At 50.5% G+C, this 11,682-nt stretch overlaps 1 protein-coding gene across 1 annotated transcript in view; it reads right to left on the bottom strand.

The window, feature by feature from the left end:
• Positions 1 to 3,281, bottom strand: part of ATXN1 (ataxin 1) — a 17,389-nt gene extending 14,108 nt beyond the window's left edge. Inside the window, exon 1 of the mRNA XM_007461276.1 lies at positions 1,389 to 3,281. Within this exon, the coding sequence (XP_007461338.1) occupies positions 1,389 to 3,281 (1,893 nt within the window). The remainder of the gene's footprint in view (positions 1 to 1,388) is intronic.
• Positions 3,282 to 11,682: the final 8,401 nt, after the last annotated feature.

Raw genomic sequence — 11,682 nt, 5'->3', positions numbered from 1 at the left:
GCGTGTCCGGAGCCTGTGCCCCGCAACGGGAGAGGCCACAGCAGTGAGAGGCCCGCGTACCAAAAAAAAAAAAAAAAAAAGGCCTCATTAAAACCATTCCCAGAGGGAGTGAGTCTCTACCATCCACCAGGGCAGTTCCTGGCCTCGGGGCCAAACCTGATTGACTCCAAGCAAGCTAGGCAGTGAAACTGCCGTTTCATACAAATGGGCAGAAATAAATGCATTCAAGTGATTTAAGAAACTGCAAAAGAGTAGACTGAAGGAACCCATGGAAATTAAGAGAGCTGATCATAGTTCCAGTTTTAACATGACTCAGCTTGGCTACAGCTGGTCCTTGGGGTTCCTATACATCAGAAGTCCAGGAGCTCACCTGGGACAGCCCTGACTTTGCAGACTATATTAACCACGGCTTTTATTCTCTATATCTGATGCTTTGACATTTTGGGGCCTTGTTGACTCTGGAGGGACTGTGCCTCCCTGGGTTAGCTCACTGCTAGAGATAGCTGACAGCTCACCTGCCTGGGAGAATGTCCTTCATATGCAAAGCAAACACCCACAACCCAGCCACCTCCTCTATGGAGCTCTCACTCTCTGGGCCACTATCCACCAGCCCTAATCACCCCAGGGCCAGGTACCAGACACCCAGGGACAGCTCCTGTGCCCAGGGCCTGCTGAAATGATTCCAACTAGCCAATCCTAAGTCTGCCTACCCTGCCTCACCCACTCCTTCCCCCGAAACCACAATCCAGGCTCTCGCCCATGTTTTCTCACTTCCAGTGCCTCCTGACTCACCCTGGTGCTTCCCCATGTGGCCCTGCATGGCACGGCACAAACCCTCCTCTTGGTATCTGAGTATAACAAACTATCTTTTCAATGGCAGTTGTATTCTCATCTGTTGGCCTCACCATACCTAAACAAAAACAAAACCTGCATTTTACAACAAAGACGTGTAATGGGGTATGGTCACTCTGGGCATTTAACGTTCTCACCTTAACCAGCACTGTCTTTTCCTGACCAAAAGAGGGGGGGGAGGGGAAGAGATGACTTTTCTTAATCAGGGTTCCTCATCTAAACCACAGAACAAAAAAATAACTTGAGTGGCAATCTTCTTAATTGTCCCAAGAATGGTACCTGACCAGCCCCACTCTAGACACAGAGAAGTTAATTCATTACAAACAGCAGGTGCTTTGGTGTACGAGGGCTTAATTCTCTTAGAGAGCGTGGTTGGGAAACGTGACGAGTCTAACTTCCGGGTATAAACGAAAACCCTCAATCATCCCCACAGCCACTGACAGGTCTGCCTCTTGGAAGAAATCCACCGTGCCGGGAAGCGATGAAGGTGGTGCGGCGGGGTGTCCCCCTACCTGTGTGATCCGGATGAACGTTACCTGTGCTCGGTGATCCCCGACAGCGAACTGTATGACGGCGACGCCCGGGCTGTGGCTGTCCTCGATCCTCTCCACAGTGCTGGAGTCGATCTTCAGGTCGTTGCTGATCTCTGCACTCTGGATGAAGTCTTCCGTTTTTAAGTCCTCCACCTTCTTCAGCTCCCCGTTGGCCAGTTGGATGATGGAGCCTTTCATGAAGTAAGGAGGCAGCGTAGGGGGCGCGGCTGCAGGGGACGCCACCGACTGCACCACGGGCAGGTGGATCTGCGCCTGCACCATGGCTGGGTAGGCGGCCTGCGTGACCAGGGCCTCGGGGCTGAAGTTCTCGCTCTTGGGAAGGGCGGTGGTGACGAACGTGTGAGGCACTGCAGCAAACTGGGGCGACGACGTGACGATGGCCGAGGCCGCACCCGACCCCTCCATGTCAGCACTGCCCACAGGGATGAGCAGGGGCTGGGTGCCGGGGAGGACCAGGTGCGGGGGCAGGCCGCCGGCGTAGGTGATCGCTTGCTGCTGGCTGCTCAGGTAGCCGATGACGGGCGGCTGAGTCCCTGCGTAGAAGGCTGTGGCCGGCAGTCCAACCGGGAGGGGCTCCGAAGCACTGTGTGTGGTCTGAATGACCGTGTGGGGGGACAGCGTGGCGACGGCAGCAGCCTTCACGCCTTCGGGGCCCAGGGCCTGCTGGGGAGACAGCGCATAGGATCGGTGCCCGGGCTTCCCTAGGTGCAGGCCGCTTTTGTCGCTGAGGGCGGAAGGGGAGGCCTCTCGGTGGGTGACCTGCTGCACCTCCAGGTCGGCGGCAGGGGTGCTACTGTTGGGCAGGACCATCACAGAGGCCCGCACCCCGGAGGAATCGCGGCTGCCGTAGTCGGCAGGGCTGGGGTGGACCACCACGTGCCTGGACTCGTACGGGTGGGGAACGGCCTTGCCGCCCGCCTTCACCAGGCCCAGGTCGGCCGCGGTGGGCGCCCCGTACCTGCGGCCCTTCTCCATCTCCCCGTTCAGGATCTCCTTGGCCTGCACGCCCTGCTGCAGCCGGCTGCTCTCGGCTTTCTTGGTGGCCTCGCGGGTGACAAAGTGGCTGCCGGAGTCGGTGTACTGCACGACGACCTGAGGGGAGGGCCCCAGGGTGAGCGTGTGCGGGATCATCGTCTGGTGCGGGTGCAGGTGGACGGGGATGGCCGGCGGGGAGGCCGGGCGCGCGGCGCTCTGCGGAGAGCTGGAGATGTGCATGTACTGGTTCTGCTGGGTGGGTGGTGGGGACCCGGGGGGCAGGAGCCCCGCGGTCCTGCCCAAGTGCTGCTGCTGCTCAGCCTTGTGTCCCGAGGCTTGGCTCAGACCGCCCATGTTGGCCAGCAGGGTAGAATAGGCCTCCAGCTGGGAGCGCTGGGATGGAGTGGCGGCCCCCGCGGCCGAGGCCACCGCACTGGTGACGGGGCTGGCCGTGGGGGAGATCAGCTGAGAAGGGATGAAGCCGGCGTAGGGCCCGCCGTACTGGGAAGAGCCGATGAACTGTAAGGTATGCGGCAGGTGGGCGTACTGCACGGGCGACACCGGGGCCCCGGACTGCGGGGGCGGGTACGCGGGCATCGTCGTGGTCGCCGGGACGGACCGGGGCGCGCTGGGCGGGGAGTAGTCCAGCCCCGCGGACAGCGCTTTGTGTAAACCTATTCCCTGCTGTAAACCGAGCTCTGCCGGGGGCCCCGCCGGCCCTAGCCGCCCGCCCGCGTGGCCCCGGCCGCTCGCATGGCCCGGGAGCCATGCCACGCCCTCCGCGCGGTGGTTGTCGCTGGGCACAGCCGTGGCCTTGTCCTCCGAGGGCCGGCTGGTGGCGGGGATCTCGCGCTTCTTGGGAGGCAGGCATTCGTTACTGCGCTCTTGGTTGGATTTCATTTTTCGCCGTCCCCCCTCCACGGTGGCCGTTTCACTCTCTGGCTGGCTCTGCTTTCAGTCTGATAAACGGAAAGTCACATTTGATTTCTGTAGGGGATCCAGGCTCTTCATGAGGAATCATCTCCCTGTGGGTGCGATCCGCCAGCAGCCGCCCTGGAATCTGGGGAAAGGAAGCGGGTCGGGACAAGGGGAAGAGGAGAGGGAGGAGAGAGGCGATCAGAACATCAGCACCGAAAACAACGTCCTCCTCGAGATGGAGACTAAGCTTCTGGTGTCAACGTGAGTTCCAAACACACCCCCGCCCCCGCCCGCCCCCACATTAGAGCAGGTAAAACGCTGGCCGGCCGCGCTGTTTAGGACGTCATTAAGATCATTACAACATGCAGCAAGTCAAAACCTCTTTTTTATGGATTTAGCAAGTCTCCTAAGACACCCCTCTCAATACCCTCTTCTCTCTTTCTCTTTCCAGAAGGTAGACAATGCGTTTCTTAGTTTCCCTTCCAGAAATGCCACTCCCACGCCTTAGCTCTTCTTTACCTCGCTGGGCAATCAAACGGTGCCCACAAGGTGGGTGACACCGGTGAAGGTCAGCCAGACCTACCCTCTGAGCCAGGCACTTGGGAGGACAAGGTTAGGAACGGAAATCCTCCGCGGACTTCATACCTTGTCTCTGAGTCCTCATCTGCCAAAGGCGCTACTCAGAGATTCCACTGACTCTGGGTCCATACTGGATCTACAACAATTCTCTCTTCCCTAACACACGCATGCACGCACGTGCACACACACTATACACAGGCCACCTCAGCAGAGGGAGCCCCAAATAATCGTGTTCTCTACAAGTTTCCAAACAACTCCCAGTACAGCTACTCACATGGTAACAGAAAGCCAAAAGGAATCTGTTTGACAGTTAAAACAGGAACATAGTTATGGTTTTTAAAAAATGCAATAACCAGGCTGATGCATTGAGGGTGTCCTTAATGAGGGTGACTTTATGCTTGCTTTACCTCTGCCTCTTACTTCCTTTCCAAGTGGTCTTTGAACTTTCTCTCCACACGCTCCATAAAGGGCCAATCCACCCTCAACCCTAGAGATGAAACCTCTGCTGGACCAATCAGGCCTGAGTGTTTCAACCTGGACATACAAGTAGTGAGCCTGGAGCCAGTTTTCATGGACACCTAATCTCAGTCTTTCAGGAACCACAGAACTCTGTTACCATGACTGTGTAGGCAGACAGATGCCCACCTGGCAAGAGGCAGATCATCAATGGAACCAACAGGGACCAGGCTTACAGGCGGCAGTTGTGAGGGCCGCCTACAGGCAGCAGCTGCAGCCGTGAGCCATGTCACGCGCTGTGACCCTGGGAAGCCGTGCATCAGGCTCTGGGAATTCCAGGCCCTGGGTTTTTAGCATTTCTCCTACACAGACCTGCTTTTCTATAGTCTGATGTTAAAACAGACACAGTTAAGGCAGCAGTTTTCAGCACTACCCTCCCCGACCTAGGGCTTTGTAAGTCCCAGATAACTCCATTCTGTATAGCCTTCTCTTATGAAATGCATGGCACGTAATTTACACCCAATATGTGCAAATAGATTAAGATGACCCTGCTATTTTCAAAACAATGATAGAATAAAATTAAACTACGAAAACTGAAAACAGCTTCCCCTTTTGACTACTTTAAAAGTACTGATACTGATCTTTTATCTCTAGGTTTTAAGTCACCCTAAGAAAGAACTGCATAAACTCTGTTCCCACACAGACTAGTAAAGGAAAGTCATTTAGGAGATGGACTCAATGTGAACTGTTCCATGCGCCCCCTGCTGGCTCCACAGCAGCACTGATCCAATAAAACCCCACAGGATTTCATTAGGGAAGTTCATGCAGGAGTAGTGTGTCAGAATCCGGAATGAGAATATAGTAGGCCCAGCCAGTAAGGCAATAGGTTAATTAGCCCAAGGCAGCTCTAGGGAAGAAAAAATAGCGGCATAAAAGTCCTTTCAAAGCCAAGTAAAATGTCAAATGCATTCAGAAAGAGGTCCATTAGCAATGCAAATGTAAAACTGCTGTACAACCGAATGTACCATACGCAAACCTAGAAAACCCCTCTGAAGGTACTTTTAAAAAGAGAACTCAGCTTTAGTGAATTTGAATACGAATGCTGACTTGGTTCTCGGCAGTGCCTTGGTTTAGTTACACTGTGTTGTTTTTTGAAAGACACTGGCTGACTCAGTTGGCCCTAAAGATCTCAGTATAGGTTCCATGGCTGGTCTTCTGCTAATGGACCAACTAGGACCATATCGGCCTTACCACACAAATTCAAATGTACTCTTCTGAAAAGCTGTCCACTGATAAACATCTTTTCCAGATAATACAAATGATAAATCAAGGATACAAAGATTAACTGGAGCGACCTGGGGCCAAACTGATAGAAATTTCAACACTCCCTTCTCCTACCTTTAGGAGGAACTTGTCTCCTATTTACCAGCGCAGCTTGGAGGAGTCGGGTCTCTCTAATTCTGGGGCATGTGTCCCTTTCTCTGTGTTTCATTAGCTCTCTATACTGTCTGTATCTCTCATCAGGGGAAATCATCGTGAGGATAGGGACTGTATCTTGCTGTATTTTCAGTGAACCACGAGAGGGCGCCACAGGGCGCCACCATGTCCCTGGTACATTGGATGGTAGTTCATAAATTAAAAGAACAGAGAGGTAAATTGTGAAGGTGCAAAGTACAGCAGGGAAAAGAAAGGGAGAGAGAAAGAGACTAGGAAGAGGAAAAGAAAAAAGGAGAGTGGATGTCTGCTTTTCGGTCTCTTTCTAGCTGCAGACACATGGTCTCCATGTCCCTCATTGCCTTTTCAGTGCTGAAACGCACCAGTGGTTCACCTGGGCCCCGGAGTTTACCTCCGGATGTACCAGTCACAACAAGAGACACGGGGCCACACACCACTGTATAACTGCAAAGTTACCGAAGAGCCACACATGCAGATCATAGGTTTCAACATTATTATTAGGAAAGGGAACGTGAACAGGGAATTAATAAGATGGATCGAGACAAATTTATTTAGGGTTTACTACATACAATTTGCCTGCTCATCGCTGTTCTGAATACATCCATCTTAAGCATCTTTATGTCTACATTTGTATCTCTTTCATCAGTATCTTAAAATTTAGCTCGGTGGCAATAAGACCTTGCTATTCCAAGTGTGGTCCTCAGACTAGCTCCCCCCCCCCACCCCCGCAGCTTTAGAAAAGCAGAATCTCAGGCCCCACCCAAACCTCCTGATTTCAGAGTCTGCATTTTAACAACACCTCCAGATGATTCATATGCACAGCAAGGTGTGAGAAACTCAGCTTGTCTGCATAAGCTTCTAAGTAAAGTAAACGTCTGGAGCCTCTTCTGATGGAGTAGGTGCTGGGAAACCGAACTAGGTGCTGTGAGCAAACAGAATCGATGGAGCCTTGGAGATAAGCAGCTAATATTTAGGGAGAACTCAGCTGTTTACTTTGGGGTCACCTAGACCCAATACAGTTCTAAGTAACAGATGCTCCGTTTCTTCCGTTTCTTTCCATCTTCAAGAACTATAAGGAAATACACTTCAAAAAGGCTGTTATTGTACATTTTATGTATAATTCAATCATCTCCAGGAGAAAAAACAGACTTTAATAAAGGAAGATATTTATATCTTTGATATCATTCAAAAATCCCCAGAGCCCCCCCCCCCACCCATTAACATGGATTCAGATTGCTTCAGAAGTGTTAGGAAAATGAGATGATCCCCACTGATTCCGAGTCCTGTAAATAACAACCAACTGCTCTGAATGGAAGACACTCCTAGAATCTGCTACATACAGTCCTAAAAATGCATTCCAAGGTCAGGGCAATAAACTAGGTTGCTCTGCCCAGCACCCTCCATCCTGCGAATTTCTCAGTTTGAGTGAAACCCATGACTGTCTGGCATGTTATGTCCATGCACAGCAGAGACGTGGTTTCTCGGTTTTAAAGAGGAGGAAATGCAGCCTGGTGAGCTTGTGTCAGTTCTGGAAAAACCATATGACCATTTAAAAGACAGAACACCTGGACCTGATGGGAGAGGTCACTAGGACATGGCAAGGATTCTTGAAGTCCTGACATGCAAATCTCTTGCTTTACTAAATTATTACACAGGAAGATCTGTGTAGTGCAAGGGTAGAAGGCACTTCATTTAGGTTAAATATTAAAAATAGGCCCAACTCTGATATCCTTGAGGTTTCTGGGATGGAGAAGGGTGGGCTGGATGATAGCGTAATTAGATACCTTCATGGTTGACTGAACAAGAATGCCCCAAAGGAAGTGGATCACATATTCACTCATCAAACACTTACCTTGTTTCTAGTATGTACAGTGGACCTTAATTATTCAGTGTCAGCATGGGGCAAATGGTATGCCAGAACTCTATTTTCAGTTCTATTCTGTTCACCATTTTATTAGTGTTTTGGTTATCCTATTTAGGGGTAACAGAAGGCTAAAAGGGATGCTTAATATATTACTGCAATTAACATTCAAACATATCCTGAGAAGCTGGAAGTGATGGCACAAAACCAAAAAAATAAAGATGAACGAGAATAAATATACATGCCCTGCCCTTGGTTTCAATAGCTCAATTAGTCTAATAGCAGGGTTGGAGCAATCTGACTTAAGAATAGTTCACATCAAAGAGCCCAGGAATTTTCTGTTTGACCATCCATTCAATATGAACCAACAGTTGGGTACGGTGCCTAAAAACTGGCGTAACGATAAGCTTCATTTTAAAAAGCACAGTTGGGCTTCCCTGGTGGCGCAGTGGTTGGGAGTCCGCCTGCCGATGCAGGGGACACGGGTTCGTGCCCCGGTCCGGGAAGATCCCACGTGCCGCGGAGCGGCTGGGCCCGTGAGCCATGGCCGCTGAGCCTGCGCGTCCGGAGCCTGTGCTCCGCAACGGGAAGAGGCCACAACAGTGAGAGGCCCACATACCACAAAAAAAAAAATAAATAAAAATAAAAAAATAAAAAGCACAGTATTCCCAGTAATGGAATGAATACTGCAGGAGCATACGGCACTGGTAAAGCCACAAAGTCCTGAGGCAAGGGGACACTGGCGGGCATGCCCAGGGTGGAGCGATGGGGTTAGTGGGAGGTCTGGACCCAAGACAGGTAAGTAACAGCTGAGGCAAGATGTGTGAAGATGTGTGGCCTGGGGGACAGAAAAAAGCCGGAGCAGAGGTGCAATGCTCAGATCTATAAAGGGCCCTCCGTGGAAGGCAGGAGAGCAGAACTGACCTCCAAATTACACTGATACACAGTTGACCCTTGAACAACACGGGTTTGAACTGCGCAGGTCCACTTATACGGGGATTTTTGTTTCAATAAATACCTGCAGAACTACAGCAGCAGCAGCTGGCTGAATCTGGGGATGCAGAACCACCTACATGGAATGTCGACCATGGAGCTCGAGCATCGGGTGCTCCTGGAACCAATCCCCCGCAAATACTGAGTGACGACTGTATACAGTAGAAATGAGAAAGTAATCAGAACTGTTAAAATGAGCTGGGCTGCCTCATGAGGTAGGGATCCCCGTGTCATCCCAAGTGTTGAGGCAGAGTTTGGAGACACGAACTGATGGTCCCATGTGGAAGAGAGACAGAATCATAGGGATGAGAGGGGGAGAAAACGTACAGGGCACCGCTGCACTCCACCTAGCACTAATCAGGGACTGCAGGGGGCGTGGCATACCGTGTTAGAGGTGGAGTTGATTAAGGAAGTGAGAGAGAGAGCTTCATACTTCACAGGCTTGCCAGCAGGGGCCCCCCAGCACATCACCCAGCACCAGGCTCAATGAGCCCACCTAGTGGTGATCCAGGGCACAGCAGCGCTGAAACCCCAGAGGGAAAATCCTACAGAGTCAGAGGTGGAGAACCGTGGATGCTATCACGCGGTGTAAACAAGCTCTCTCTCCCTCTAGGGTCACCAAAAGCAAGTTCAAGTCTGCACCAGGGTGCAGGACCCTTCAGTCAGTGAAGTGACGCATGCCACACAGGGCTGGGAAGGCAGGGATCTGCCATGACCATCTACAGCTGAGATGTTAGTGGAATGAGGACAGGCAGAAGAAAAGAGTCCCTCTCTTTATATTATTAGCACCAAGAATAACAGTTTTGGGGGGCCCTGTTCATCTATAGATTTGGGGGCAATGAATACAGTGACTAAGTATAATGTAATGATTAAAAAAAATTAAATCCACCTGTAAGAATACAGTTGCATTTGGGTGTTCCCTGGCTCAGGGAAGCTCTGAGGGCCACAGACTGACTCGGAGTCACTGTTCTGATTACATCTCCATCTCCTTGATGGAGAGATGATGCTGGAGGGGACTCTTCAAGACGCACAGCCGCTCTGCTGCCCTTCCTCCACTGAACTCCTCTGCTTGGCATGGAGCTAACCACCCCCCCACATCTCCCTCCTCCCTAAGTCGGGCTCCCTCATCTGCTTCTACTGTCAGCATAATAGAGCAACAGGCTTCCTCAAGCCTGGGCGAAGCTCTTCCTTGGTTCCTGGCTTCTGCCATTATCGTATCTCATCCACGTGACGATTGTGACACCGGGGGGGTGTTTCTAGTGGGTTTTGCCTCCTCTGGAAAAACAGGGAGAACTGTCCTCTGGGTGGGTCCACCGCATGGGGATGTGGCCCACTTCTGTGTCCGCAGGAGGTCAGGCCTGAGAGAGGAGGGCAGAGGGGCAAGGCCCACAGCTGGGCTGGGCTGTCCCTGGCTCACGTGGGATGTCGCCGCAGCATCTGAGCAGCCAGTGTCCCCTGGCAGCCTGCCCGTGCTGGAACTCCTGGAAAGGCTCAAGGAAAAATAATCACTTGAAGGGATATCCATCTGGACTGAAACCGGTCCCAAATGAATTGTCCAAGAGACGTCGAGTTTGAGTTTTTAAGAAAAGCCAGAAATGCTTTTCTGTCAAGACCTTCCCCTGGTTCAATACGTAAGCAAATGCCTTTCTGCTCTCAAGGGCTGTGTGTGCCAATTAGCTACCCCGGGACACGGGGATCTCTGTTTACCCACCACTCTGGCTGGAGGCTGGGAAGCATAGCCCCCATAGCAGTTCTCACCCTGCTCCAGACTGAATTGTTTTAAGGACAGAGGGACTGCTGTGATGAGGTACAAAGAACTGGCCACAGTAACATGGTTAGAATTGGGGTTAGGAGACAAGGATCTGTCCATTTTTGACTCTTGATCGAATGTTCTTAGCACAATAGTAAGAAATCTCACTTCAGAAGTCATTCAGCACTCACTTCCATGGGCATCGTTGGAATATCAGGATAAAACATTATTATTACTGATAGGAAAGTAACAAATTAATATTCTTACTAGTACCAGTAGGGGGAGGACACAGAGAGTAGTAGAAAGAATAGGCTGGGGTGTAGGTAAAGGACAAGTTCAAAGCCTGGCTTCATCTACAAATAACAAGTGTTGTCGAGGACAGCAGGGCTATGGAGAAAAGGGGACCCTCCTGCACTGTTGGCGGGAATGCAAACTGGTGCAGCCATTGTGGGTAACAGTATGCAGGTTTCTCAAAAAACTAAAAATAGAACTACCATACGATCTAACAATCCCATTCCTGGGCATATATCTGAAAAAAAACCCAAAACACTCATTTGGAAAGATATACGCACCCCAATGTTCAAAGCAGCGTTATTTACAATAGCCAAGATATGGAAACAACCTAAGTGCCCATCGTCGGATGAATGGATAAAGAAGATGTGGTATATTTATACAATGGAATACTACTTGGCCCTGAAAAAGAATGAAACTTTGCCATTTGCAGCAACATGGACAGACTGGGGGGGCATTATGCTAAGTGAGGTAAGACAGAGAAAGATAAATACAGAATGATACTGCTTATATATGGAATCTAAAAATACAACAAACTAGTGAATACAACATAAAAGAAGCAGGCTCACAGATATAGAGAACAAGCTGGTGGCTACCAGTGCAAAGGAGAGAGAGGCAATATAGGGGTGGAGGAGGGGGAGGTACAAACTTTTGGGTGTAAGATAGGCTCAAGGATGTCTTGTACAACACGGGAAACAGAGCCAGTATTTTGTGGTAACCGTAAATGGAAAGTAACCTTTACAAATTGTATAAAAATTTAAAAAGAAAAAAAACCCAAAACCCTGGCCTCACTCCTACTGCCTATGGAATCTTTCTCTTTCTTGTAATTTTTCTTTTACTCCAAATTATACATGTGTCCAGTTTAGAGAGTGTGTAATCTTATAGGTAATATCTCTGCCTATAAAATGGGGAGGAATTAGTATGCACAGTGCCTGGCATCATGCACACACTCAATAAATGCTCACCATCCTAACTGTAACTCAGCAAATGCTTCTTCC

This window comes from Lipotes vexillifer, unplaced genomic scaffold, assembly GCF_000442215.2.
Source record: "Lipotes vexillifer unplaced genomic scaffold, Lipotes_vexillifer_v1.1 scaffold863, whole genome shotgun sequence".
In the NCBI taxonomy this organism is placed as follows: domain Eukaryota; kingdom Metazoa; phylum Chordata; class Mammalia; order Artiodactyla; family Lipotidae; genus Lipotes; species Lipotes vexillifer.
Note: the sequence above shows the minus strand (reverse complement) of the source record. Positions and strands in the feature narration are given on the sequence as shown.